We start from the raw sequence: 27088 nt of genomic DNA, 5'->3' as shown, positions 1-27088 counted from the left end.
TAAATTAATGTACTCGTATGTAGGTATGTTTCCTAATGAAATAATATTAAAAAACGAGTGAAAAGTTAAGTGAAAAATTACTCATATTATATATGTATTCACTCACGAAGGCGCTCCCCTCCACAATATGTGACTTACGCTCGTTAAAAGATGCGTTAGTATGCGTGAGTTGACTAATTTAAAGCCAAAAAAATTACAAATTAGATAAAATTTGTTAATGCAATGGTTTCTACTGAAACCCAGGTAATTTTTTTTAACTTTATCTATTGGTTTGGACGAAATCATAAAATAGGTCATATGTTTATATGTTTGTCATGAATTTAAAAAAAAATCTAATTACTAAAGGGATAACGATAAGGTTAAAGGTCTATTTAATTATTTAAAAAGTTTGAATTAAGTATATATAATTCTTACTAATCAAGCCTTTAAAAATATAGAACCTATAAATCCCCTTGTTATCGTATCCATCGTACTTACTCATAGCGAAATTTTACGAACAAATAAATTAAACCCTTAAAGTAAAAAAAAATCTACATAAAACTTGTAAACCAAAATAATAATACACGTTTTATTTTTAAATCAACGTAATATCTCACAAAACAAGAAAAAATAAACAATTATTACATGTTTATTAAGTATGAATTGTACCGACGTTAATTATAAGATTCCTTGAAATAACGCTAAAAGTTTGTTCACATTTTGATCGATTTAATCACCGAAACCATTAAAATATAAGATACCAATAGAGTTTTGTCATATGCCTATTAGAAGACGATTCAACCAATATTATGTGTTCTACGAACCATGTAACCATTGTAATTAAATAAACAAAAATTACCCAAGGATCAATCGGCAAACGACTCCACTCTAGTCTGGCCCGGTTGTCAGTCGTAGTTCAGAATTCGAGATAAAAAGACGCGTTGAAGCGTCATCGGTAAAGTTATCGAACTACTTAACGATCAAATCGCTTCTTTTTTTTTCGGAATGATCGTACTCATAAAATATGAACGTATAGGATGAGTGCAGTGATATTAATGATTAAGTTAGTTTTATGTGATAATATTTTAAGTGATTGTGTCTCAAGTTAACTTCCTTAATACTTGTGTTATTAGTTCGATATAATTATTTTTCTCGAAGGAATTAATGTGAATGCACTTTGGAAAACCCGTTTGTGTAAATTTCGTATTTTGTTTTACCAAAAATTCTCAAATTTTATTCAATTGAAAAATTTCGATATTTTTAATGGTACATTTATGCTCCACATTTATCTATCACAATGGAAGTAGTAGATCTTTCCGAATCGACATGTCTATATGATAATTTCAATAGTGATTATTATTTGTTTAAATATGAAATTTGAACTTATCACCGAAATTATGCTAAGTCGTGACGTAACATAATAGAAAGTGATACGCAAACCGATTCCACACACATTAACAACCTCTAAATTTCCCACTGCTGTCTCCTCTCCCTTTGAGGAGAAGGCTTTTGAAGCATATTCGACCACGTTACTCCAATGCGGGTTGGTGAATACTCATGTAGCAGAATTTCATTGAAATAACATGGAGGTTTTCTCACGATGATTTCCTTCACCGCCGAGCACGAGATGAATTATAAACACTAATCAAGCACATGAAAATTCCGTGGTGCTTGCCTGGGTTTGAGCCCGCAATCATCGGTTAAGATGCACACGTTCTAACCACTGGGTCATCTCGGCTGTAAGCGAACTCCGAATACAAACATTTCTTGTTTACAAACTAAAATTCGAAATAGGTTCAACCTTCATATTTCCAAAGTGAATTCGCATATTTTTTTTTCTTTACGTTGTGGAATTCTCTCATTGAATAATATATTCAACCTTCAGCTAACTAACCTAGACAATTTGTTTTAATTGATGCTGTATTGGAAGTTCCTGGACTTTAAACTTAGTTGGCAAAAACAGTGGAACAAAAAACATGTGGCTATTACTTACGTTATTTGTGCTGGTATCAAATAGTGAATCTAAAACGTGTGATGGCGTTAACAACTTGGACATAAGTTCTGGACAACGTTATTCAAACGGTGACATTTATTACAATAAACAAAACTATACACGCTATCAATATTTCACAGACAAGGAAAGAACTTGCGTCTGTAAAGAGAACACTTGTCTATTGAAGTGCTGTCCCCACGGGTACGGTTACGATTTTAAGAGAAAGATGTGCTTAGAAGTGACAGAATCATTCAGCCCTAAAGTTGTAGATGAATACTTACAAGTCCATAGCCGCAATGCGACAGAATATTTTGATTTTAATTTTGGAAAACCAAATTGCACGATACCTCAGTTTCGCTTTCGGTTGAAGGAGATGTTCCACGACAGAATTGAAATAAGAACTGTAAGTTTATTTTATCAACTTTTTTGTTATATATATATAAATAATGTCATAAAATATGCAATGCCTTTCCTCCGGACCCCCTAGGTAGACGTGTGTGAATTATTTATAGTTAAGAATCCTAAGCAAAATTAGGAATTACAGTGTAATTGAAAATACAGAAATAATAATTATATCTCGTAAAAGTTGGCCGCTGAAACCTTGGATTACATCTAGAATCATAACATTTTTACTTACTAAAAATTGCCAATAATTATTAAAATTTGGAATAACAATATCTTTCAATATCGTGATAAATTAAAATGGTTTACATTGCGACAGCGTAAAGACTTCCGATTACTTTTGTCTCTTTTCTCTATTCTCTTTGATGCTCTCTCTCCTGATTATTATTTGAAGGGAAATTCAAATTTCTGTGTTATAATCACAATCGTCAACTACGTTCTAAGGATTCTTACCTTCTTTCTGTTCCTACTCATACTTCCGGTTTCGTCTCTAATTCCTACTCCATTCAAGCTGTCCGATTATGGAACAAAGTACCCGAATATATTAGAAAACCTACCTCTAAACTGACTTTTGTGACTCGCTACGTGAGTACATATTGTCAAAAAACTCCTAGTTCCGATGACTTCTATTATGCACTATTATTATTTATATGTTTTTACTATAGGTGATATAGATCTACATTTATTTATTATGTTTTGTCAATTATTAATTACCGGTACCTTCAGGTTTTTTGTTTGACCTTGAGGTTCACCGGCAGAGAATGCCCTAAGGCATTAAGTCCGCCTTTTGTCCCATTTACTTTGTCGTGGTCAATAAAGTATTTATATAAAAAATAAACTAATCCGTCAAAGGGACAACAAAAAAGCGACATGGTTAACCATTAAGGAAGGAACGAAGGTAATTATTCAAAGCAAAAATCACCTGTTAACGACACCAATAGTTTCCTTAAATAATGTTAATATTTTTTTACTAACATAGGACCCACGTTAGCCAGAGATATCATAAACAGAATAAATAAGACTGAATACCAATTAATTCATTCGACAAACAAAGCCCAAAATAATAAACAATGGTTTTATACCCTAAAAATTCCGTTGTAATTAAAAATATAATAAATAGTCTAAAAACCAATTGTGCCCCTGGAGGAGACAACATTTCTACAAGACTGTTGAAAATGTGTCAGGACGTATTATGTTATCCTATAGAAATGTTGTACCTTAGTTTATCGAGCGGCATTTTTCGTACACGTTTTAAGAAAGTGGTTGTTATTCCAATACATAAAAATGGGGACAAAAGAACTATGTCAAACTACACACTGGTATCACTACTATCGTAAGTATTATTATTGAAAAACTCGTTAGTTCTAGGCTAATCAAGTGTTTAGAGGAACATTAAATGTTAGCTTATAATCTTTTTGGATTCCGAGCTCATAAGTCTACAGATGACGCAATACATTCATTAGTTAATCTGCTTACGAATTCTTTAGACAATGGAGAAAAATGTTTAGGTGTATTCCTTGACATTAAAAAAGCATTTGTTACCGTGTCAATACCTCTGCTCTTGCGAAAGTTAGAAGATATAGGAATTCGATACCAGAATATCTGGTAATAACTAATCTTTAATCTTTGCTTTCTGCTAGTGAAATCTCACTAGTACCTATCAATACATCACACACGGAATTTCAAAGGATAGTTCACTAGGGTCAACCCTATTTTTAATATATAAATTAACAACTTATGTAACTTGGCATAACAGAATTCGTTGATGACACACATACATATACACAGTCACGCACAAACACACACACACATATAGTCCCGTAGACTACATAGTCCCACTTGGGTGACGTAGGATGCCGTTTTTAATTTGTGCTTGTTGAAGTTCTACTTTTGTACGTTATGAAAATATGAGAGTTAATTTTTATGATGCGCGCAAACAGGGTGATGCGTAAACTAACTGATGAAGAAGGTAAAGTAAAAAGGAGATTTTTTTAGTAGATTATTATTATTGATGTTATACATTATTTGCATGCGATTAAAACTATTTAAATTACGCCGAAGACGTTGAACTTAAATACGCACAAATTTATTGTTAACATGTAGACGTAATTTCACAACAACTACGTCATACGGAAGTGTAAACGTAAAGTTGTGCCTTTAAATGTCTCGCAGTTTGGCTTTGGCCTTGCTTTCCCCTTTGGGAGAATGTTTTTGGAACTTATTTTGACCACGCTGCAACGCTGCTCCAATGCGCGTTGACTCCTGGACTATATTTTCTTTCACCGTCGAGTATGACACGAAGAATTGATAAATTCAGACGTGATTTACCGGAAACTGACGATTTTTGGTATTGACTTGTAAATTATATTTAATTTAAAAAAAAAACGATTTAATTTGATGTCTGACGCCCTTTACAATACGCACATTCGTTCTTCAATCGTTCCGCCAGAAATACTACCTACTCTTAAAGAAATATAACTCGACAAATACCTTTTCTTTGTATTTTGTCGATGATTTACCTCAAGTTTTAGAAATAGCATAATACGAAAAAAAATTATAATTAAAATTTCGAATGGCATGAGGAAAATCATTACGTAAAGTTCCTTCACGAACTACGCTCCCTGTTGAGTAGTAGTCGAAAGTTAAACGCTTCTGGATTGGTAGGCCTTCGTCGAAGCCCGCCTGGGCCCAGAATGATTTAGTCAGCCTTCAAACCGGACCACAACAAAGAATATAAAAATTTAGATAGATTGACAGAGTATTTAATAGAATACCGCTATGTGACAAAAAAAAAAGAAAACTAAATGTACTAAGAATTTCTTCAGTCAATCTATCAGTTTTTGTGTGGCTTAAAATAGACGTAACCGCTATTTGAAGCGGTGTTTTTACTCTTATCGTATTTTTTTTTTATATCATAGTTTGGCGGTAGACCATATGGGCCACATAATGATAAGTGGTCACCACCGCCCATAGACAATGGCGCTGTAAGAAATATTAACCATTCCTTACAGCACCACCTTTGGAACTAAGATCTTATGTCCATTGTGCCTGTAGTTACACTGGTTCAGTCACCCTTCAAACCGAAATACAAAAATACTGAGTACTGTTATTTGGCGATAGAATATCTGATGAGTAGGTGATACCTACCCAGACGGGCTTGCACAAGGCCCTACCACCAAGTCTAAAAGAGTTTTATTTAGTTGGGGAATAGTTGAAGTTGGATCGGAAAAGAATCGGGGACGTTTCATAACCATTATATGTTCGCGACATCAGAGTCGCTGAAGCTGTACTCTCTCTGATTATTATATCTATGACATTTATCTCTATGATAATTAAAAAAAAACATTGTATGTAGCATTTACCCCTAGTAATGAACTCAGTAGTTATTATTTGTTACAAAGTTTATATATGCGCATATCCTGGATGAAATTGTAGGCTGGTATGTTATAATAATAATAATTCGACCGCATTTACTAATCTTTCTATTAAATACCAATCAAATATTAATGATACAAGTCACTCAACTCACATCAAACAAAGTATTAGTTCTTATTTCGGCCCTTGTAATAATAACTAGTAACGAAACATAATACATAGTGTGGAACTTTATTATGAGACTTAATTTTGTTCTTAGTTTAAAAGATTATTTAAATTTACATATTAAATTTAGACTAAGGGTCTAATTGTTTCGATTGCGTAAAAAAAGCAACTACCTAATTAAGGAACACACGTGGCAGAATTTATTCGACACATGCAGGTTTCCTTATAATTGGTTGAGTTTCACGTGATCCACCCACTAACCATCTTATCTCTGATAGAACGGACTAAAATCTAAATCCGTTCAGACTCAGAAAATGACTCATTAATACACATAATTAGCATAATTTCTTCTGAATTTTTGTCAATTATATAACGCTAATGTAAATATGATAAAAATGAAACACAGACAATAGAATTTCATGTCATGTCATATAGTGGGTTTGCCGAAATATGATTAAGTTTTGAATGGTAATAGAATTCGTTTTGTTTACATTTGACACGAGCGAGGTAGAACTTCAAAGAATGTTCTGTTGGAAATAAAAACTTTTTATTGTTAGTCAAACATTGGAAAATGTTAGTTAATAGAGTGATTCATAGAAACTATTCCTTCTTACCTTCCATTTTGAGGAGCTGTATGTATCTACTGTTCTAAGGAACAAATTTAACAATAGCTTAACCGGATAAACACTCGGTTTAGCTATTATATTGTAGATAAAATTAAAGATATGTTTGATGAATTTGCCTGGGATTTTACATCTTTTTATTTCAAGATGGCTGACATAAAGTATGTCAAGAAAAAAAAGAACAAAAGGTAGCAATTTTGCAAAAAAATGCTGCAGATCCAAACCTTATCCTGTAAATTAAAGTACTCGTATGTAGGTTTATTTCCCAATGAAAGAATATTAAAAAACGAGTGAAAAGTTAAGTGAAAAATTACTCATATTATATATGTATTCACTCACGAAGGCGCTCCCCTCCACAATATGTGACTTACGCTCGTTAAAAGATGCGTTAGTATGCGTGAGTTGACTAATTTAAAGCCAAAAAAATTACAAATTAGATAAAATTTGTTAATGCAATGGTTTCTACTGAAACCCAGGTAATGTTTTTTAACTTTATCTATTGGTTTGGACGAAATCATAAAATAGGTCATATGTTTATATGTTTGTCATGAATTTAAAAAAAAATCTAATTACTAAAGGGATAACGATAAGGTTAAAGGTCTATTTAATTATTTAAAAAGTTTGAATTAAGTATATATAATTCTTACTAATCAAGCCTTTAAAAATATAGAACCTATAAATCCCCTTGTTATCGTATCCATCGTACTTACTCATAGCGAAATTTTACGAACAAATAAATTAAACCCTTAAAGTAAAAAAAAATCTACATAAAACTTGTAAACCAAAATAATAATACACGTTTTATTTTTAAATCAACGTAATATCTCACAAAACAAGAAAAAATAAACAATTATTACATGTTTATTAAGTATGAATTGTACCGACGTTAATTATAAGATTCCTTGAAATAACGCTAAAAGTTTGTTCACATTTTGATCGATTTAATCACCGAAACCATTAAAATATAAGATACCAATAGAGTTTTGTCATATGCCTATTAGAAGACGATTCAACCAATATTATGTGTTCTACGAACCATGTAACCATTGTAATTAAATAAACAAAAATTACCCAAGGATCAATCGGCAAACGACTCCACTCTAGTCTGGCCCGGTTGTCAGTCGTAGTTCAGAATTCGAGATAAAAAGACGCGTTGAAGCGTCATCGGTAAAGTTATCGAACTACTTAACGATCAAATCGCTTCTTGTTTTTCGGAATGATCGTACTCATAAAATATGAACGAGTAGGACGAGTGCAGTGATATTAATGATTAAGTTAGTTCTATGTGATAATGTTTTAATTTATTGTGTCTTAAGTTAACTTCCTTAATACTTGTGTTATCATTTCGATATAATTATTTTTTCTCGAAGGAATTAATGTGAATGCACTTTGGAAAACCCGTTTGTGAAGGTTACTTTAGTATAAAATAGTTTTACAACATAATATTTAATAACAATTGTAGAAAAATTGAGGAGGACCAATTAAAAAATGTTTTTTATTAACAATAAACTTATAACTATTTACATTATCAAAACCCAGTAAAACCTGTTCCACGTTGATCACAAGAACTAAACACGTCTGAGCCAAGGAAACCAGTGCCAGAGAATTATTCTTAATAATAATTATTCGTCTTTATTAGAAAGTATTTTGGTTTTTCATTAAAAATATTTGTTTTTCTATAATAACAACTATTCGTAGTGTAATTTTTTTTTTATTACAAATTCTCAAAATTCATTCAATTGAAAAAAATATGAAGTACATTTTTGGTTGAGATTTGTCAATCACACTGGAAGTAGTAGATCTTCTCTAATCGACTTGTCTATGTGATAATTTCAATAGTGTTAATTTATTGTTTAAATATGAAATCGAACTAAACACCGAATTCATATTAAGTCGTGACTTAACAACAGAGTGATGTGAAAACCAATTCCGAATACAAACATTTCTTGTTTACAAACTAAGAATTCGAAATAGGTACCTACATATTTCCAAAGTGAATTTGCATATTTATTTCCTTCGCGCACCGTTGTGGAATTCCCTCATTGAATAATATATTCCACCTTCAGCTAACTAACCTAGACAATTTGTTTTAATTGATGCTGTATTGGAAGTTAATGGACTTTAAACTTAGTTGACAAAAACAGTGGAACAAAAAACATGTGGCTATTACTTACGTTATTTGTGCTGGTATCAAATAGTGAATCTAAAACGTGTGATGGCGTTAACAACTTGGACATAAGTTCTGGACAACGTTATTCAAACGGTGACATTTATTACAATAAACAAAACTATACACGCTATCAATATTTCACAGACAAGGAAAGAACTTGCGTCTGTAAAGAGAACACTTGTCTATTGAAGTGCTGTCCCCACGGGTACGGTTACGATTTTAAGAGAAAGATGTGCTTAGAAGTGACAGAACCATTCATCCCTAAAGTTGTAGACGAATACTTACAAGTCCATAGCCTCAATGCTACAGAATATTTTGATTTTAATTTTGGAAAACCAAATTGCACGGCAGATCAGGTTCGCATTCGGTTGAAGGAGATTTTCCACGACAGAACTGAAATAAGAACTGTAAGTTTATGTTATCAAATTTTTTGGTATAAATATATTTCTCCTAAAATATGCAACGTATCAAACTATAAATACTATTTACAACTAAAATTATAAATTTTATTCTGTAAACGAAAGATTCGAGTTTTTGAGAATCTAGTAAAAAAACTTACATTTTAAAGGGAAAATCTCTTGGAATAACTATATAAAGGTTATAATAACAGGTAAACCTGATTTATTCAAGACTTGGATGTCTAGCAATAGTCTAAGTATTATCAGTAGGCAAAGCCTTAACAGTATTCAGACCGAGTAAAACTTGTTTACATAAGTTTAACATTTTATTTTTATGAATCGAAACAAAAAAAAGAATAAGATTTATTTATAAACAATAACAAAAATGGATACAAAATGATATTAATCATAGTTTACTACGTTTAGACATTTGAAAGAATTACAATGTTTAACAAGCAAAGCATGTATGCATTATTATCGAATTTCGACCATTAAGGGATTTACTTGATGGTAGGGCTTTTTGCATGCCCGTCTGGGTAGGTACCACCCACTCATCAGATATTCTACCGCCAAACAGCAGTACTCAGTATTGTTGTGTTCCGGTTTGAAGGGTGAGTGAGCCAGTGTAATCAAAGGCACAAGGGACATAACATCTTAGTTCTTATGGTTGGTGGCGCATAGGTGATGTAAGGAATGGTTAATATTTCGTACAGCGCCTTTGTCTATGGGCGGTGGTGACCACTTACCATCAGGTGGCCCATTTGCTCATCCGCCTACTGATAAAACAATATATATATATATAATAAGACACATTACATACAGCTTTTGCTATATACAAATATGAATTAAAAATAGTAATCACTTAATGTTATCAATTATATTTTATTTTATTTTCATTAGAACAAACAACAGTAGATACAATAGCACATTCAAAATAAAAAAATACATTTCAAAATTATCAAGGCAAAAGTTCTACTACTTACAGGTAGTCTCACCATGTATTATCATATTAGACAGTGAAATTCTTTTGCTTTTGCTAATAAATAATCTAGAATAAGGTAGAACTTCCGACTTTCACGTCTAGCTGGTTTTACTGAACCATCGGGGACATGTTTGACTACATTTCAACATGTTACAAGTACATTATATTTAATATTAGTAGTCATGGTTACACGTCTTCCAAAAAGATTAAGTTTCCAGCGTTGAAGAGTATCATGAGCTATAGTCTAAGCTAGCTATACTGGGAGCTGTCGTACTTGCCGAAATATTCATTTTGAAATAAGTCCTATATACGCTAAATACCATCTAAAATTTAAGACTCAGAACCCGTATAGTAAATATACAAGTTGGCTGGCGTGAGAAAGTCGCAAAAGTTCCATTAAATTTAACGTAATTCCTTTTTTTAATATACTAGCTGTCCATCCTTGCTTCACACGAGTACAATAACGGTCTATATATAACTTTTGGATTAAAAAGAAAAATACTTGTTTTTTTCCGGCTAGTATAGTTGAAATTCTCGGCTTTTCTCTACTATAATATGCACGAATTACACGTCATATAAACCTTCTTCGTCACTCTGTTTATTGATGAAATCCGGATTAAAATTCGTTGCGTAGCCTAAAAATATATATATAAAGAGTACAAACTTTGTTTGCCAGTGCGTAGAAAAGTATACAAAGATAGATAAATACATTATAATACAAAACCTTGGTAAGCTTATATAACTCAGCTAATGGATATGCTCGTTACGATATGTCTAAATAATTCGATAATTACGTAATCGTAAAAGCTAGCTTTTGGCGATAAGATACGATAAATTTTTGTATTTCGTAACATAATTGATTTTCTGATAATCTTTCTGTTATTAAACGGCGCTGTGTGTTTTTTAAATCGCGGTATCACTCTTATTAAAGAAAAAAGAGTATAATCTTGTTCATTCGTTACGTTTGAATATGTGGCTCCTTCAAGACAGCCGTATTCTGATTTTGAAACCCTTGGGTATTTCACATCTTGAGTCTAAATTGTCACCCATCTATTAAGAGATAGGTCAGACGTAAGTAGTTGATCTCCGAGATTAGACGGTTGTATAATGTTGTATATCAAACAAATATTCTGGACTCATTTGTGGCGTCAGCATAATATCTCCTTTTTAATATTTTGCAAGCAGTAATGATCGAATCGGCTACACTATGTTTTTCGATTTATGTTTATAGTTATGAACTTTCAAATAAATAATTTAATTCGCTCTAAATAACAGCTTTTTTAATGTGTTGTTTGGTTTGTTTTGTTCCCGGTACAACGTAACCTTAAACATTAGCAATTATGTCTGTTCCTTCAAAATGACTCAAAGTTTAGGTTTAGATTTCTACTATATGTCAATGGGTCGGTAATTATTAGGTTTGTCAGGTGTTACGTATAAAAAAATCCTTCTTTGGGGTTCAAGCCTACTTCATACCAATTTCCATCAAATCGGTTCAATAGTTTGGCCGTGTAAAAGTAATAAACGGACAGACAAACAGAGCTACTTTCGCATTTATTATATTAGAATTAATATGCGACGTTTATATTTACTTCAAAACATAAACATACACAGACGTACTTTTAAACACATAATCGAAGTCGCGGGAACCAAAAACTAAGAGATTAAAATATCACCATTATAAAATATCGGCCTCATTAAAAGTTCCAAATTAAAAAAGTAACCATATCGTTTGATGTCAAAAGTAACTTCTTAGTATTTATTACGTTTAAAGATTAAGTATTTATCCAAACTACATACAATGTCTTGAATGTTTTCTTACTTAAAAGATGGATAAATCGAAATATTTATTAGTAATTTAGAATCGTAGGAGTTAGTTCCTAAAATGTTTTATAGTTCAGCACATTTGACTCATAAACCATTCGCAAACTTAACACGAATAACTGTTGCTACAGCTTTGCTCACTATATCGGTTGTGACTAATGACTATTCAACAGATGGCAACAAAAAATAACCATAAAATTAAAAAAAATATATAAAATTTAGGACATCTGTAAAAATTTATGTCCTACGCAGAGGACATCTGTTTTAAATATTTCGTTAATTGCTTTTGCGTTAAAAGGTCTTGTAATATACGGCATAATTTTTTTTTTCATAATGTTGTCAGCCTTGAATATTTATTAATAAAAATATTATAAAAAAACAAAGTGGTCATAAATAAAGTTTATACGAAAGAAATTCGAATTTAGAATCTTTTTAATATGATATTAATTACTTTTGCGTAGGATAGATGTTACCTAGAGATCAAAATCCGGTTTCAGTTTAGCTAAATTTTATCTGGGAACGCTCGACATTTTCTAAGAAGAATACTCTTCCTATATCCTACGCGTCGAATTCGCGTCACACTGATTCAGTAGTAAAATAAACAATTATTAGAAAATAAAGTTTAAGCAGATTTCGAACAATTAGTGTGTTCTTTTTTTAAACAAGAATATAAGATAATTATTTTACAGCGCTTTTTTTATATTTATTTAAATAAGCGGATTGTATTTTAAAAAACACTTAATTGAGAATTAAATTACAAAATTTATAGAGTCTGATCATTGTTATTGAAAACTCAATGAATAGTCAGCTTCCTCAATATACAAAGTACGACTAAGAATACATACAGGTATGGTTTAAATGGACCATAAAATTTATAATGTTCTGTCTTTACTTATAAAAGGTAATGCACCTTGTCAACGCGTACAAATATTATTTAAATAAGACGTTTATTAATTTTTACAATTTATTATTATTAATAATGAAGATGTTAGAAGTTTTATTTATATCGAGAGTTACGTGCGATTTATAAGTTTTTGTAAACTTAGCAGCTCAGTTTGATTCTCATTGTATTTTATCATTCAGTCGTAATATTAACAGCTGTTAACTTTTTTACTGTTGGGCCTTCCTTCTTCTAATGAAGAAATCTTAAACTGGAGTTAATTCGATTATGCTACTCTTGGCTGGATTAATTTTTATAAAATTACATTGCAGAATTATAGGTACCTGTAGATATCTCACGTGTAAATTACTTCGTTACTGGTTGCTTGCTTTTCTGGGCTTGGGTTCAAACCGCTGTGACGCTATAACCGCGCTAAATATGCACTAGCTCTACCCATTGGTCTATATTGGTTACTTATTATAACAACATATTTAAAAAAAAAAAAAAAACAATAAAAGTCATTTTAATTTGAACCTGCGAAGCCAGACAGCATCGCTAGTATTAAAATCACATTACAAATTTAAGTCACGTCGAATTCCGTGTATTTAAATGGCTAGTGGAATATTGTTTGTCAAAGAACAGATTTTGATCTGATACTTTATATTCAATAATGGTTAAATTGACAAGTTTTGGGGAACTGTTTGAAGGTTTTTTTTTAATACAAAGGCACAGAGATTTTGCCGCCACGCTCCTCTACTGTGGGTTGGTTTACACATGTTACAGAATTTCACTCGAAATGCGATTTGTGCACGATGTTTTTTCCCTTTTCGCTGAACCCGAGAAAAAATATGAATTATAAATCAGTAAATAAAACTCTGTGGTATTTGTCTGGATTTGAACTCGTTTGGTTAAAATTCAGATTCACTCGGCTATTCATTCATGCCTATTTAAGCCAACGTAGAAGATACCTATCTATAATTCGACCATCAGTAAGTCGAGTCAGAAAAACTTTTATTTTAGGTTTAATTCTTTACCGATAAATTAAAATACCACATAAAATACACACTCCTCAATTAAAGCAATATTAATTACATGGACAAAGGACGTATTTATTGTCTGAGATGTTTTTTCTGGACCGGCAAATGGGCCGTCTGGTCATAAGTGTTCACCACCGCCCATAGACAAAGGCGTTGTAATATATATTAACCATTGCTTACACCACCTATGCGCCACCAACCCTGGGAACCAAGATGTTATGTCCCTTGTGCCTGTAGTTTACACACTCACCTTTCAAACCGGAACCAAAAAAATTGCTGCTGGTAGAATACATGATGATTGGATGGTACTCAGACGGGCTTGAACAAAACCTACCCTAAGTAAACCCTACAAGCAAGTAGTAAAGATATGTGAGAATTGGGTTATAGCGTTGACGTTATATTTATTAAATCATAATAAAAATCAATCTGTCGTGTGACAGATTTATTTTTGCAATTATAATATTATTAATTCACATAAATTAATTTGTTCGATAGTCAACGGTTATAGTAAGTAATTAAACAATACCGCTAATTATAATGTTGCTGTAACCTTCGCTTTCTTTCAGGATGGACAGCTGTACATAGAAGTGCCAACAAGTATCCCACCGTGGATTCTGCGCGGCCCTGAGAAATACTGCGTTGATACATTCATCTTTGAAGATGACAAGGGTGCACGAACAACTAGCTTTGATGCTCTTGTTTGCTTCGCGACAGAGAAAGATAAAGAAAACTATGTGCTCAGTTCCACTTGTAAGTACTTTTTTCAAGTAGGCATTTACAAGCACTTTTAAAACATTTTACAGAACTGTATTAAGTAAAGCGGATCGTAGATTCTACGAAGAGAAGATCCGGCAAGAAACTCAGTAGTTAATCTTTACCAGCATATAAATACAAAGTTATGTTATTTAAATAAAATTATCTTGCCCGACTATTAATTTAATATATCCTACCGAAAAGTATTAGTGCCACTATCTTTTATCATCTATATAATATTTTGTTGAATAATATGCTTTATTAAAATTATCTTTTTAAAAAAAAATATTTAAATATTTGAATTGCATTAGCAGCCCGTAAATGTCCCACTGCTGGGATAAAGGCCTCCTCTCCCTTTGAGGAGAAGGTTTGGAGCATATTTCACCACGCTGCTCCAATGCGGGATGGCGGAATACGCATGTGGCAGAATTTCGTTGAAATTAGACATATGCAGGTTTCCTCACGATGTTTTCCTTCACCGACGAGCACGAGATGAATTATAAACACAAATTAAGCACATGAAATTTCAGTGGTGCCTGCCTGGGTTTGAACCCGAAATCATCGGTTAAGATGCACGCGTTCTAACCACTGGGCCATCTCGGCTCGCCAAAAGACAGTCTTGTAATTACACCGGACTATTCTTTGGTCAATTTTATAAATTAAATAATTAGCAATATCTGTTTACTTACTTTTAATGTTTTAAATAATATTTAAAGCTACGAACACAATTAACTCTTATAATAAAGTTCTATGTATTACATTTCGTTACTGGTTACAAGGACCGAAACAAGAACTAATACTTTATTTTATGTGAGTTGGATGGCTTCGATCATTAATATTCGATTGGTATTTAATAGGAAGATTAGTAAAAGATTAGCCACTGGGCCATCTCGGCTCTTGATTTGAAATATTTGAATCGGTAAAGTCGGAAATGTATACCTTGTCCCACGATTAATTTATTGAATATAGAATAGTTTTCTGTTTCGTTTAATTTGCTTCAATCATGCTCACGAAGAGTAAATAAAGTGAATAGCAACAGGAAGCCTGTAAGGGTTTCTCTATTGGGTTAAGGCGTCATATCCTTAAGAGACGAGGGTCTAAAGCATATTTTATCACTCTGCTCCAACGCTCCAGTAGAATAAAAAACGAGGTTTCTGAGACCACATTCGGACAAACTATTCACTCAATTGATTAAGATTTAATAATTTCAATGTCTAAAAAAAATATTACAAATACTGGATAGTTGAAGTAACCTAAAATATGACAAAATAGTAAGAAATGTTTGTGAATGTTGTCGACTGGTAGCTAATTTTAGATTAAGTAAAATTATTTTAATTAATAGGTATGCTAATATCCTGCGTGTTCTTCCTGGCGACTGTCGCGGTTTACGGCTGGTTGCCGGAGTTGCGCAACTTGCACGGAAGGGTGTTAATGGCGTATCTCCTGTGTCTATTCGTCGGGTTCATCTGCATGTCAACCATGCAGATATTGCTGAAAATCAATGACATCAGCAAAAGCAGTTGCGTTGCTCTTTGTAAGTATTTTCACTTATAATTGTATTATAGACTTTAACTAAGGAATTGTTTAACTTTACTTGACATTCAATTAACTTGCACAAAAGCCCGTGGTAGCCTCTCTGAGTACCATCCACTCGTCAGATAATCTGCCGCCAAGTTGCAATACTGTTGTTTTCCGGCTGGAAGGATGAGTAAGTCAGTGTAACTAGAGGCACCGGGAAAATATCATTACGGTTACCATCATTGATGGCGCACAGGCGAGCAATGTTTTACATTTCTACTAAAAAAATAAATCATAAATTAGTTATGATTTATTTTTTTGTTATTCAACATCTTCCTGTCACTTTTCTCCAATCTGTGGGAATAGTTTCGTGAATAGGGATGCAAATATGTAACAAATAATCGGGGAAGCGCTCACTATTTGATTTTACCAATGAGAGTGCTAGAGTTCTTCGTCAAATGCTACCAACCTTTTTTTCCGGAAAACTATAATCTTAATGTACGTAGATTGTTACCAAGGTGAGATGTCTGGTATTTCATTCATAAGCGACTGTAAGGTTCTATTATTTTTCTTTTCAATGGTAGCTTATTTAGCATTTTTTTCGTATATTACCTTATATTACCTTTATAGATAGATATCTATCCGTATAGATAGATATAAATTGGGAAAGTAAAAAACTATAGACGTGAAATATGATTTGCGTATAAGCGATAAAAACACTGAAATAATTTAATAAACTAAAATTAAACCTGTAGGCGTTCCCCCCGAACTATGAATATCTTATCGTCTACGAAAACCTTTTAAAATATTTTCGTGGCTCATTATTATCTTAAATTTTAACGCTTGTAGATATCAGCAGACAATGGATGTTGGTTAATAATTAAAGTTCCATTACCTTCTTCCTTGCTTCGTACAATGTCATTACGTGTAATTAGTATAATTACTGGTTCTAATCATGATAAGACATTATAATTTATAACATTGTGAATAAGCCGTTGTAAATGGACGTTAAGACATATTTGTCTGTTGACCGATCCCAAATTCCTATGTTGACGAACTTTCCACTAATGATGTGATCGGCATGTTTGTTGTCTCTGCTGGACTTGCCAATGTCACGGAGAAGACGAATATTGAGACTACAATTTTTTGAAGTTGAAGAATATAACAAAACAAAATTTCTTTAGTTTGCGACGATCCTCAAAGCATTCAATATTTACAAAAATCTAAGACAAAGCTTGTCTGATGTTGTATTTTGATATTTTGGTTTGTCCTACATCTGTATAATTTGCAAGAGTATATTGGCAAAAAATGGAGTGTCCGGTCTCAGTTTTTCCAATAAATTTATAAAAAGTATGCCTAATATAAATACAAATTGAGCCAAATATTAGAAAAAAAAAACCCATTCTAACAATTTTTAATTTTCGCGGCAGCAGTGTTCTTTTTTGTTTTTTTTGTTTTTCACTGTTTTTATTTTTGGATTTCAATCTCTCAAAAAAAGCCCTTTGTCCCTTGAATTTGCGTTCAACTAAATATATCCATAAATTTGTATAATATTTTATCCAATGATAATGGCTTGTCTATTAATTATATTAAAAATTTAATTATATGAATATTAACTATATATTTACGTCATGATTTTAATATATATTCACTCTCGTAAATACTGCTAACGTCATCGTATCATATCAGTCAGTTTTTAGAGTAGGTGAAAATATTTTTTTAACAAATAACCTCGTGTTTTTATTAATAGCTTATGGACATTAAAAGGGGTTTGACCTTCACGCTACCGATTACACGGTTACATTAATTTATTAATATTTATCAGTTGCCAAATATTTGATAACGATAAGCTATGGAATATTAAATGACCTAGAATACTTTTATTCCAAATTCAAATGACGTAGGTTTTTAAGTTGCCAGCTTTTTGGATACTCAAGACTGAGAAGCCAGAATTATGATGTATATTCATTTACAACCAGTTTATAAATAATTTAAAATATTATACAAACATAAATGCTACATTGAATGAGCAAAAAAATTACGCCATATCTCCTGTATTGAAATCTAATTATGGCATGTGAAATGTTAGCCATTACTAACATCGTCAATGTCTTTGATGACTTAGCATGAAATGGCCCAATTGCCATTTAAGTAATATAAATAAAAATAAATCTATAAGATAAATGTATATCAGGAAAATATTGTCTTTAATATTTTCTTGGTCTATTAAAGGTCAAGTCGAGTCTTCCTATGTTATTATAATTATAATTAATAATGTTATACCTATCAATGTACCTGTGATTTATTTCCAGCCAGTGCAAAACTAGAATTTTTACATACTCTCATACTCTCTCAATACTCAATAGTAACAATCGGATTAGAAGTCGTTAATTAGATAATTAAAATTATGCATAGTCGTCAGTAATTATAAAAAGTCCATTATTGTTTTTGCTGCAATGGAATAAAAACATACAGACATGAAAAAAAAAACACAAGAAAAACAAAAGAAAAGATAAAGCAAACGCGCGGATAATACAACTGTCTCTTTGTTAAAAAAAAACGGAATCATTTCAAAAGATTTGACATTACATTACATTAACAGCCTGTAAATTTCCCACTGCTGGGCTAAGGCCTCCTCACCCTTCGAGGAGAAGGTATGGAGCATATTCCACCACGCTGCACTAATGCGGGTTGGTGGAATACACATGTGGCAGAATTTCGTTGAAATTAGACACATGCAGGTTTCCTTCACCGCCGAGCACGAGATGAATTATAAACACAAATTAAGCACATGAAAGTTCGGTGGTGCTTGCCTTGGTTTGAACCCGAAATCATCGGTTAAGATGCACGTGTTCTAACCACTGGGCCATCTCGGCTAAAAGATTTGAGACTAACACAAAAATAGAGATCAGTTTAATTCCAAGGTTCTTGGACAGTGCCCAAGTGGGATAAACAATCTTCCAAATATTGTTACGCCTTTCAAATAACACATCCAACTATGTTTACTATTTTATTTTTACAAACTTTAAATTACATTACAAAGTTCGCGAGATTATGTAACTATAATAAATAGTTCTCGTAATAACTGCTTATGTATATCTTTACACACTTGTGTACAAAATACAAAGCGATACATAGAAAGATATTTTCAACAATTTCTTTGGTAGCGCTTGATGCAAGTCCGTCTGGGTACCAGCCACATATAAGATATCCTACCGCCAAACAGCATGCAGTATTGTTGCTCCAAAATCTTGGCCCCAAGCTTGGTGGCGCGTTGGTCATATGAGAAATAGATAATATTTCTAACAGTACCGACGTCTTTGGAAGTGGTGACAACTTATCACCAGGTGGCCAATGGTCCGTACACCTATAAAAAATCATCGAAGAATAATTTTCACATTCACTGTCTAAGGATGCCGTTGATTATTACGTACGATGTATTTAGGACCATTTGATACTCGCGAATAAAATTCTCGATCAATTTGTAAATTTATGTATAATACAACACTATTCCACTCAACTGCTTATAACTGCAACTGCTATTTACACTTTAATTTTACCTCAAAGTTTCGATGACAACTTCGCCTTCACTTCGATATTCATAACGTAATTTTTTTCGCGAAAACATTCCAATCGATTTGAATGAATACCATAAATTATTCAAGATACCAAGTAATGATATCGCGTTAATTCAAAAAAAATGTTTACTTACTTTACTGGTTTTTACTCCTCTTGTGGAGTAACTCACTAAAATAACATGTCGCGACAGAAGAACGTAATTTTTTTGTTCATTATATATTTGGTGATTTCCTGCGTTCAGAATGATGAATAGATTTGTATAAAGTAATAAAAAAGTCTTGAGTATAAATGGATTTACTGTATTACTATTTGCAAGTACCAGTTGTAGTTTACGCTATCGTATGACTCAGCAGCTCAACGTGCACATTAAATGATAATTTAATTACCATCTAAGCTGATCTAAGTACACTCAGCCGCAAAAGTGTTCGAGAATCAATTAATAATTTCATTCGTATGAACTATGAATATATATATTTTGTAATTTATTAATTACTATATTACTGATGTACATTATTATACAAAATTCCAAGAAATGAGCTCCCTAAGGAAATTGCCCTAATACGCTCATTGGTTAATGAGTGACCTTCATTGGTCAAATCATTTCTTAGTATTGTTTTACATGCAGGATTCGTTTCGGTTATATCTAGTCCCGCGTATTGACCGAAAAGGTGCGAGTATTTTGTTCCGTAGGTGTTCGACCCGTGGAATGGACTTAGCAATGCCCCAAATTAATTAAGGAATCTAATATTCCTAAATAGGAATAAAGAAGAGGTAAATACCCCTTCCTTTAAGTTTATCACTTGTGTTAGGAGTGGTGATTATCAATCCTGCGACTCTTTACATCCCTATACGTTTATAAAGTTTTTTGTAGCGAAAATAGTAGGTATACAATTATTACTTAAAGGTTTAAGATATCTTGTATTGTTTCTTGGTATAATAGGACGAACTCGCTAGCCATCCGAATAGGAAATAATCCTAGGAAATCCATTCTTGCATTCATAATTTCAATTACAATTCTAAGTATGTATTTCTACATACTCAGGTATACAGTTACGTAACGAACGCTGAATTGAAATGTCTTTAAATAAATATACAAATATGTTCGTTTTTCAAATTAACACTACAATAACATATCAATTATATCTAATCAAATAACTGCCCAGTCTGGGATGTCCCAGTGCTGGGAAAAACCATCGTTTGCTTTTAATGAATTACTGGATAGACATGTGTCAAGATTTTATTGGACACATACAGGTTCATCACGATGTTTCATTGTAACCCACAATCATAATTTGACGTATTAAACTAAGTATGATTCTAAATTATCTTAATCGTCGATATACTAAAAAAATAACAATAAAAACGCCCGTTACAAATTTTTTATTAATATTATAGTAATTTATTTTATTATGATGGATTAAATGATTTTATTTAATAGTTTCATTCAAAAAGGTCGATAACCTTTTACGTAATACCACTTAAAGTAAGGAAAAATCCCTTATTAGTACTTTTAAAGTTACTTGGAAGAGCTTCGAGAACCTTATGATTGTGTTTCGTCGTGGAATATTTAAACCGCCTGGAGCGAAAATGACTTGCATGCACTGGTTCATTGACATTCGCTTAAATGCCTTCATAAGCAGTTTAAACCCTTTTTGAGAGAAACATCTTAATATACGGACAGATAGACAAGCAAATAACAACATCGGAAAGTTGAAGCAAAAATGATTATTAAATTTGTAGGTCTTTCATTGACACAGTACGGTTAAACATCGATAGTACAGATATACCTAACGGGATTGGAACTCTTCTTGAAATCTGTTGGTAAGTGATCACCGCCCATAAACATTGGTGCTGTAAGAAATATTAACCATTCCTTAATTGGCTAATATGCCACAAATCTTGGGAACACTTTACACTGATTTACTCAGCCTACAAAACAAAAATACAAATAATAATTCCTGTTTGACGGAAAAAATATCTGATGAGTGGGTGATATCTATCCAGACGGGTTTGCACAAAGCCCTATCTTCTAAGTTCGTTAACTCCTGGGGCATTTATATACATTTGTATATATATGATATTCTATAACTTTTCGCAGACTTCTCTACATTTGTCGCCTAATAAATTTTATACTTGTAACTTAACTATAAAACAAAAGGCAGGAGTGCTCCGAACAGAAATAATACAATTATTAATTATTTTTAATGACATATTAACAAAAGGACGTATCGTTTTCGTGCTACCTGAATTTTGTAATCGCTTTTGTTGCTTCACTATAATGTTCCGTGCGTTCCATCTGCCCTTGGAATTATAGTATGAGGCTTGTATTAAAATGTATAAAAATTTAGTACAATTAGGATTGTTATTTATTTCACTATTTAACTAAGCTTATAGAATGACAGTTCAAAAGAGCTCGTAAAATTCTTTGATTGGTATTATGATTATTATTATTAATAGGTAAAACATTAATGACATAAGAATTGTTTACATAATTAACTAATTTGTTTACAAATTAAAAATAACTATTGTACAAATCTTGATCGCGTGGAATGGTGTCAAGTATGCTAGCAGCGTGGAATCAAAAATTCTGATTCTACAAACTAAATATAAACCATTGACTCCACTCCACAAGTCAGCTTGATCTTTTTGACAGACACAGTGATAGGAAACAGAAAATATGTAGAAAAAAAATAACGTTTTAAAATTCTTGTAACTATGACGAGATTGTCTAGGTGTGAAATGTGTGAAATTATTTATTGCACTAGACATAAATTATTGCGTAATTCAAAAATATTTTTTTGTACCTTATTTTTTTAAAAAGAGTTATACTACCTAAAGAGACCCCAATCACTAGCCAAAGATGCCAAAAGGATCCCCGTTCGTAACAATAACATAACAATGATCTTTAATAATGCTTTTTTATAATCGATATTTGTAACAGTTACTGCTTCGTGTCCCATCCCAGACGTCCGACCGATGTAACATTGTACAAGCGTCTATTATTTTCTGTGTTCCTGTTTAAATTTTACTTTGAAGCACAATAATATCGGATAACGCTTGAATCTTTAGAGACATTTATGTTATATGTATTTTTTTAATATTTTTACAATTTTTTAAATAATTAAATTGAGAAAATAATATGTGCGTCATTGCAAAATTATATCGATCAGAAAAAATTACACGTGTCAAACAGATCAAGCTAACTTGAACACGATTATAATAAATACAATTTCCATATTTTGAACACCAGAAATAATGAAATTCAAAATAAAAAAAATAAACACTTGTATCTTAGGAGACGAATCTTGGATAATCCTGTCTTGAAATGCTCACCAAGTATGAAAAGGAATTCTTATGAAAATTTTAATAAGTAAAGTAATAAGTATAGTAATAATTACATTACGTCCTATTAGTCCCATCGATGTAGGCTATGAATGTCAGTCAGTCAGTCATTTTCAAATCGTAGATTTAACCAACCCCGGGAGATACGTACAGTCAAAACTAACATATTATGTAGGTACTTTCATTTAATTCTTACAACATTTTTTGAAACAAATTACGACATTTTTTTTACAATCTGTTTTATTTCGACCTCAAATATAAATAACTGCGAAACATTTGTTCACAATCAGGTTAAATAATTATATAAATTGTTATTAAACAGTCATAAATTAACACTTGTTTGAATTGAGGGCATTCAATTATGTAAAAACATTTATGTAATTTTGGTTTTGTGTTACACCGCATTAAAAATGTAGTTTAGAATAAAGATTATTTAATTTTATTGCGGTTTCGGTTATGAAATCAAATCATACTTAATGTAATTAAGCTGTTAAGAGCATTTCGAATGGTCATTGCTTGGTAAGTCTATCTCGTCTTGCAAAAGTGGATCTTTATTCGGAATAAATGGTATTTAAATGCAAGTGGATCAAAAAGGCAGAACTTTAGACTATTTTTTAGGCTCAAAACAGCTGCATTTGTCGACCACCGTTTCTCCGCCATCTTGATAAAGGGGGTAATTGTTTTTGCAATAACTAAGCTCACCATTATGATAAAATGATATGCTTATATACTTTTACGATACCTATATTGTGCTTTATATATCAGATCATATACATTATCAGCTATCATTAATCGTTGAGATATCGAATGTAAACATAAAAAAATGGGCATAGTAATAATAATTAAAATATTCTTGCATTTATTGCAGCTTAGACTCTCATAAAAAATCTGTATGACATATATAATTATGTATACATTTATTTAGTAGATAACTAATATAAATTAATACCAAATAAAATTCCCATTGGATAAATTGTCCATGAACGCAAGAAATTGTACTACTTTCGGATGTTTTATAGGTCCATGTAACATTGATTTTTATGACACTCACACCTCATTGAACTACTTTATATACTTACTACATAATATGAATGCTACTCTTGTGTATGATAAATTATAAAATCTCTTAAACAAATCAAAACAACAAAAACATAAATACATATTTTTATATATAGCTATGAGCAAAAGTGCGTACGTTTAATTTTATTATTATAAAAAAAGCTGCACCTTTGATCTAGTGACTGGTTTTGAGGGTGTTCCCAAACCAAGGTCTCGTGTTTATATTCCAGATAAAATAAAGAAAAAATTTTTTTTTTTCATATAATACAATTCTTTATATATTCTAACCTACAAGCAGCAATACTTTCTGTTGTTGTGTTTAGAAGATGAGTGAGCCAGTGTCGCTACACATAACATCCTACTTCCTAATCATAATTCATCTCTGTCAACAGAAGTCCTGGTATATTATACACCAATCTACATTAGTGGCATGGTGGAATAAAAACTAAATCATTTGAAGAAAATACCTTTGCCCAACAGTGGGTCATGTGCAGTTACCTTTTTATAGCTTAAGCATAAGCACTAAAAGTATGGCGGCAAACTTTATTTTGCTATAATCTTTCTTGAACTTTATCTAAAAATAATTACAGTTTAAACGAAAGACAAACAGACGTGCAATCATTCGAGATCTTACGAAAAAAATCGTAAAGATCATGAAATATTGCACCATCTGTTAATATAAACACAGACTTTAAATTACACTCGGGTATTTTTACAGTCGCCTTGATGATTATGGTCGTAAATAATCGTTAAATGACTTCTAAAATAACGTCAAACGTTTTGAGATCACTTAAATGTCGGCCGATTGATGATTTCTCACAAAATATTTCGTAATGTATTTTACTTCTACTACTTTTATCTCTACTATTGTTGCGAAAGTAACTGTGTCTGTTTATCTGTCTGTCTGTCTGTCTGTCTGTCTGTCTGTCTGTCTGTCTGTCTGTCTGTCTGTCTGTCTGTTGCTCTTTCATGGCCATAGCACTGAACCGAATTCGATAAAATTTGCTGTGAAGCTTGAACTCCAAAGAACGACATAAATACTTTTTATGCTTAACTCCTGACGACCAAGTAAATACCTCAAACTTGAATACCAGAAAGAAAGAAACTCGCCGGGTTTTTTACCTCAAAGACTTACAACATATCGTGGATTTCGCAATATGTTAGAAACATAATATATTTAATTGAATTGGCCTGAAATATTGATTATTTATTTTTATCATTTTAAGTTAACGTTATAAGCGAAAAAAAAAACGACTTTAATCACACTGGCAAATAAAAATCGAAGGTTAGGTAAACTTCAGAATTGATTAGGCACCTGATTTTTTATTTTTAGTTTTGTAGACAGGAGTTACCCTGTAAGTAATTCTTACTTATGGGAAAACTCATTAGTGGTTCTATTGGTCCTGGTCCTGTTTATTAAATTTGAGGGTCAAATAAATGGAAGTGTTCTATTCATATTGGCCAGTTGATTATATTTGAGACATATTTGGTTATCCTGGGGACTAATTCTACGACTTATAACGGTAACGATATGTACGTTCCTTATTCGACAGCACTCACTTCGATAATCCCTCACAAAAACGAACCTCCTTTTAATCATAACTGAAGATTACTTCTACTCGTTTGTTGATACAAATCCCGATTATATTCCGAGCCAACTTTGACCGAAACGCAGCTGGATTCTTGCATTAGTAAAATAGGAAAACGGTTAACCGGAAATTTTTGCGTTAAGATTTTTTTCAATTGCGATAAATATCAAGGTTTTTTTTAACTAAGAAATTATAAATTCCTCATTGATTCATAATTTCTTAATATCTTAAATCATATTTTCTTTAATTGTCTATTTTTAGAAAATTGTCAATTGGATGTACAAATATGTACATTTTTTTAGGGAATAATACCGCCTGTCTGCACAGTTATGAATTCGTATTGAAACAATTGTTGATGAACATACATATATAAAAAGAACCTCCTAACCAACGATAACACTGACAGTAGTAATAAAGGCTTTGTCCGCTCTCGTATGTCTTACAACTTCGTTGAAATGATAGTCTTGAAAACAGACAAGTCATACTTAATTATACGTTTGAAGTTGTCTGACCATCATGGTACAAAAAAACGCATCAAAATAGTTTACTTCTCATTTACTAGTCGTATCATAATAAGATCGTTTTGTATAAATGTTTATACTAGTATTGAGTTTCGTTAATATTATTATTTTTGTCGAAATTTTGCAAGATTTTTAAATGGTCACTTATTAAGATTTACGTGAAATAGCAAAATATATAATAAAGTAACCTTGATTCCCTTATCGCGGTAATTGTTAGCAGAAAAATTATAAATAAATATATTAAAACTACATGACATTGCATTTCCTCTTCGCATAGCTATCAATCAAAAGTTTTATATATTAATGTCGGTAATTAAATAACACAATACTAAGGAAGTCTTCATCTTATTTTGCAGAATCTATCTTTTTCTTATTAATCTTCTACTTTTTTAATATCATCATTATGTAATCTATACGCGCAAATCGCGATGAAAACCCTGTATCGTCTGAAAAATCAGTCTGGCACAACACGTTGCGCTGAACAGACGTGTGACACTGTTCTCTGCGATTACTTACGATACAGGGGTTGCGATGTTTCCGCGCGGCATATTCCCCCTCTTAATATAGTTTATTTAGCATAAGATTATATTTAATATTACATAACATAGAGACTGTGGTGTTTATAGCCGCTCACCATCAACTACCATCGGGTAGCCTATTTACCAGTATGTCTCCTTACATGAAATAAAACAAAATTTTATGCTACAATTAGTAAAAATCCAACTGCTGATCTAAAACTTTCTGGTCTTGTGAGGCTCAAAAATTTATTTCGCCACGCTGCTTCTAAGCGGTTTGGTAAATACACAAGTGGTACTAAATTTTTCATTACATTCATCAGCTTTAAAAGATCCACAGTTGGACATGGTACTCATCTAATTGGCGCTACTGTTCTCCTTATCCAA

The 27088-nt window shown here is 32.0% G+C and overlaps 1 protein-coding gene across 7 annotated transcripts in view; it reads left to right on the top strand.

Annotated features, from left to right (window-relative positions):
• The window catches only part of LOC125068048 (G-protein coupled receptor Mth2-like), a 62116-nt gene that overhangs the window by 29831 nt on the left and 5197 nt on the right, over positions 1–27088 (top strand). For 5 of the 7 annotated variants that reach the window (XR_007119764.1, XM_047677029.1, XM_047677024.1 and 2 more), the window contains exons 2-3: positions 14392–14575; positions 15921–16112. Coding sequence is in view for 6 of the 7 variants with exons in the window: in XM_047677029.1 (XP_047532985.1) it covers positions 14392–14575; positions 15921–16112 (376 nt within the window). In the remaining variant the exon portion in view is untranslated. Of the gene's footprint in view, positions 1–1942; positions 2376–8665; positions 9115–14391; positions 14576–15920; positions 16113–27088 lie in introns of those variants that run through there. The other 2 variants (XM_047677026.1, XM_047677025.1) reach the window with 2 other exon arrangements.

This window comes from Vanessa atalanta, chromosome 13 (assembly GCF_905147765.1).
Source record: "Vanessa atalanta chromosome 13, ilVanAtal1.2, whole genome shotgun sequence".
In the NCBI taxonomy this organism is placed as follows: domain Eukaryota; kingdom Metazoa; phylum Arthropoda; class Insecta; order Lepidoptera; family Nymphalidae; genus Vanessa; species Vanessa atalanta.
The sequence above is the reverse complement of the archived record's forward strand: the minus strand, read 5'-3'. Positions and strand labels throughout refer to the sequence as shown.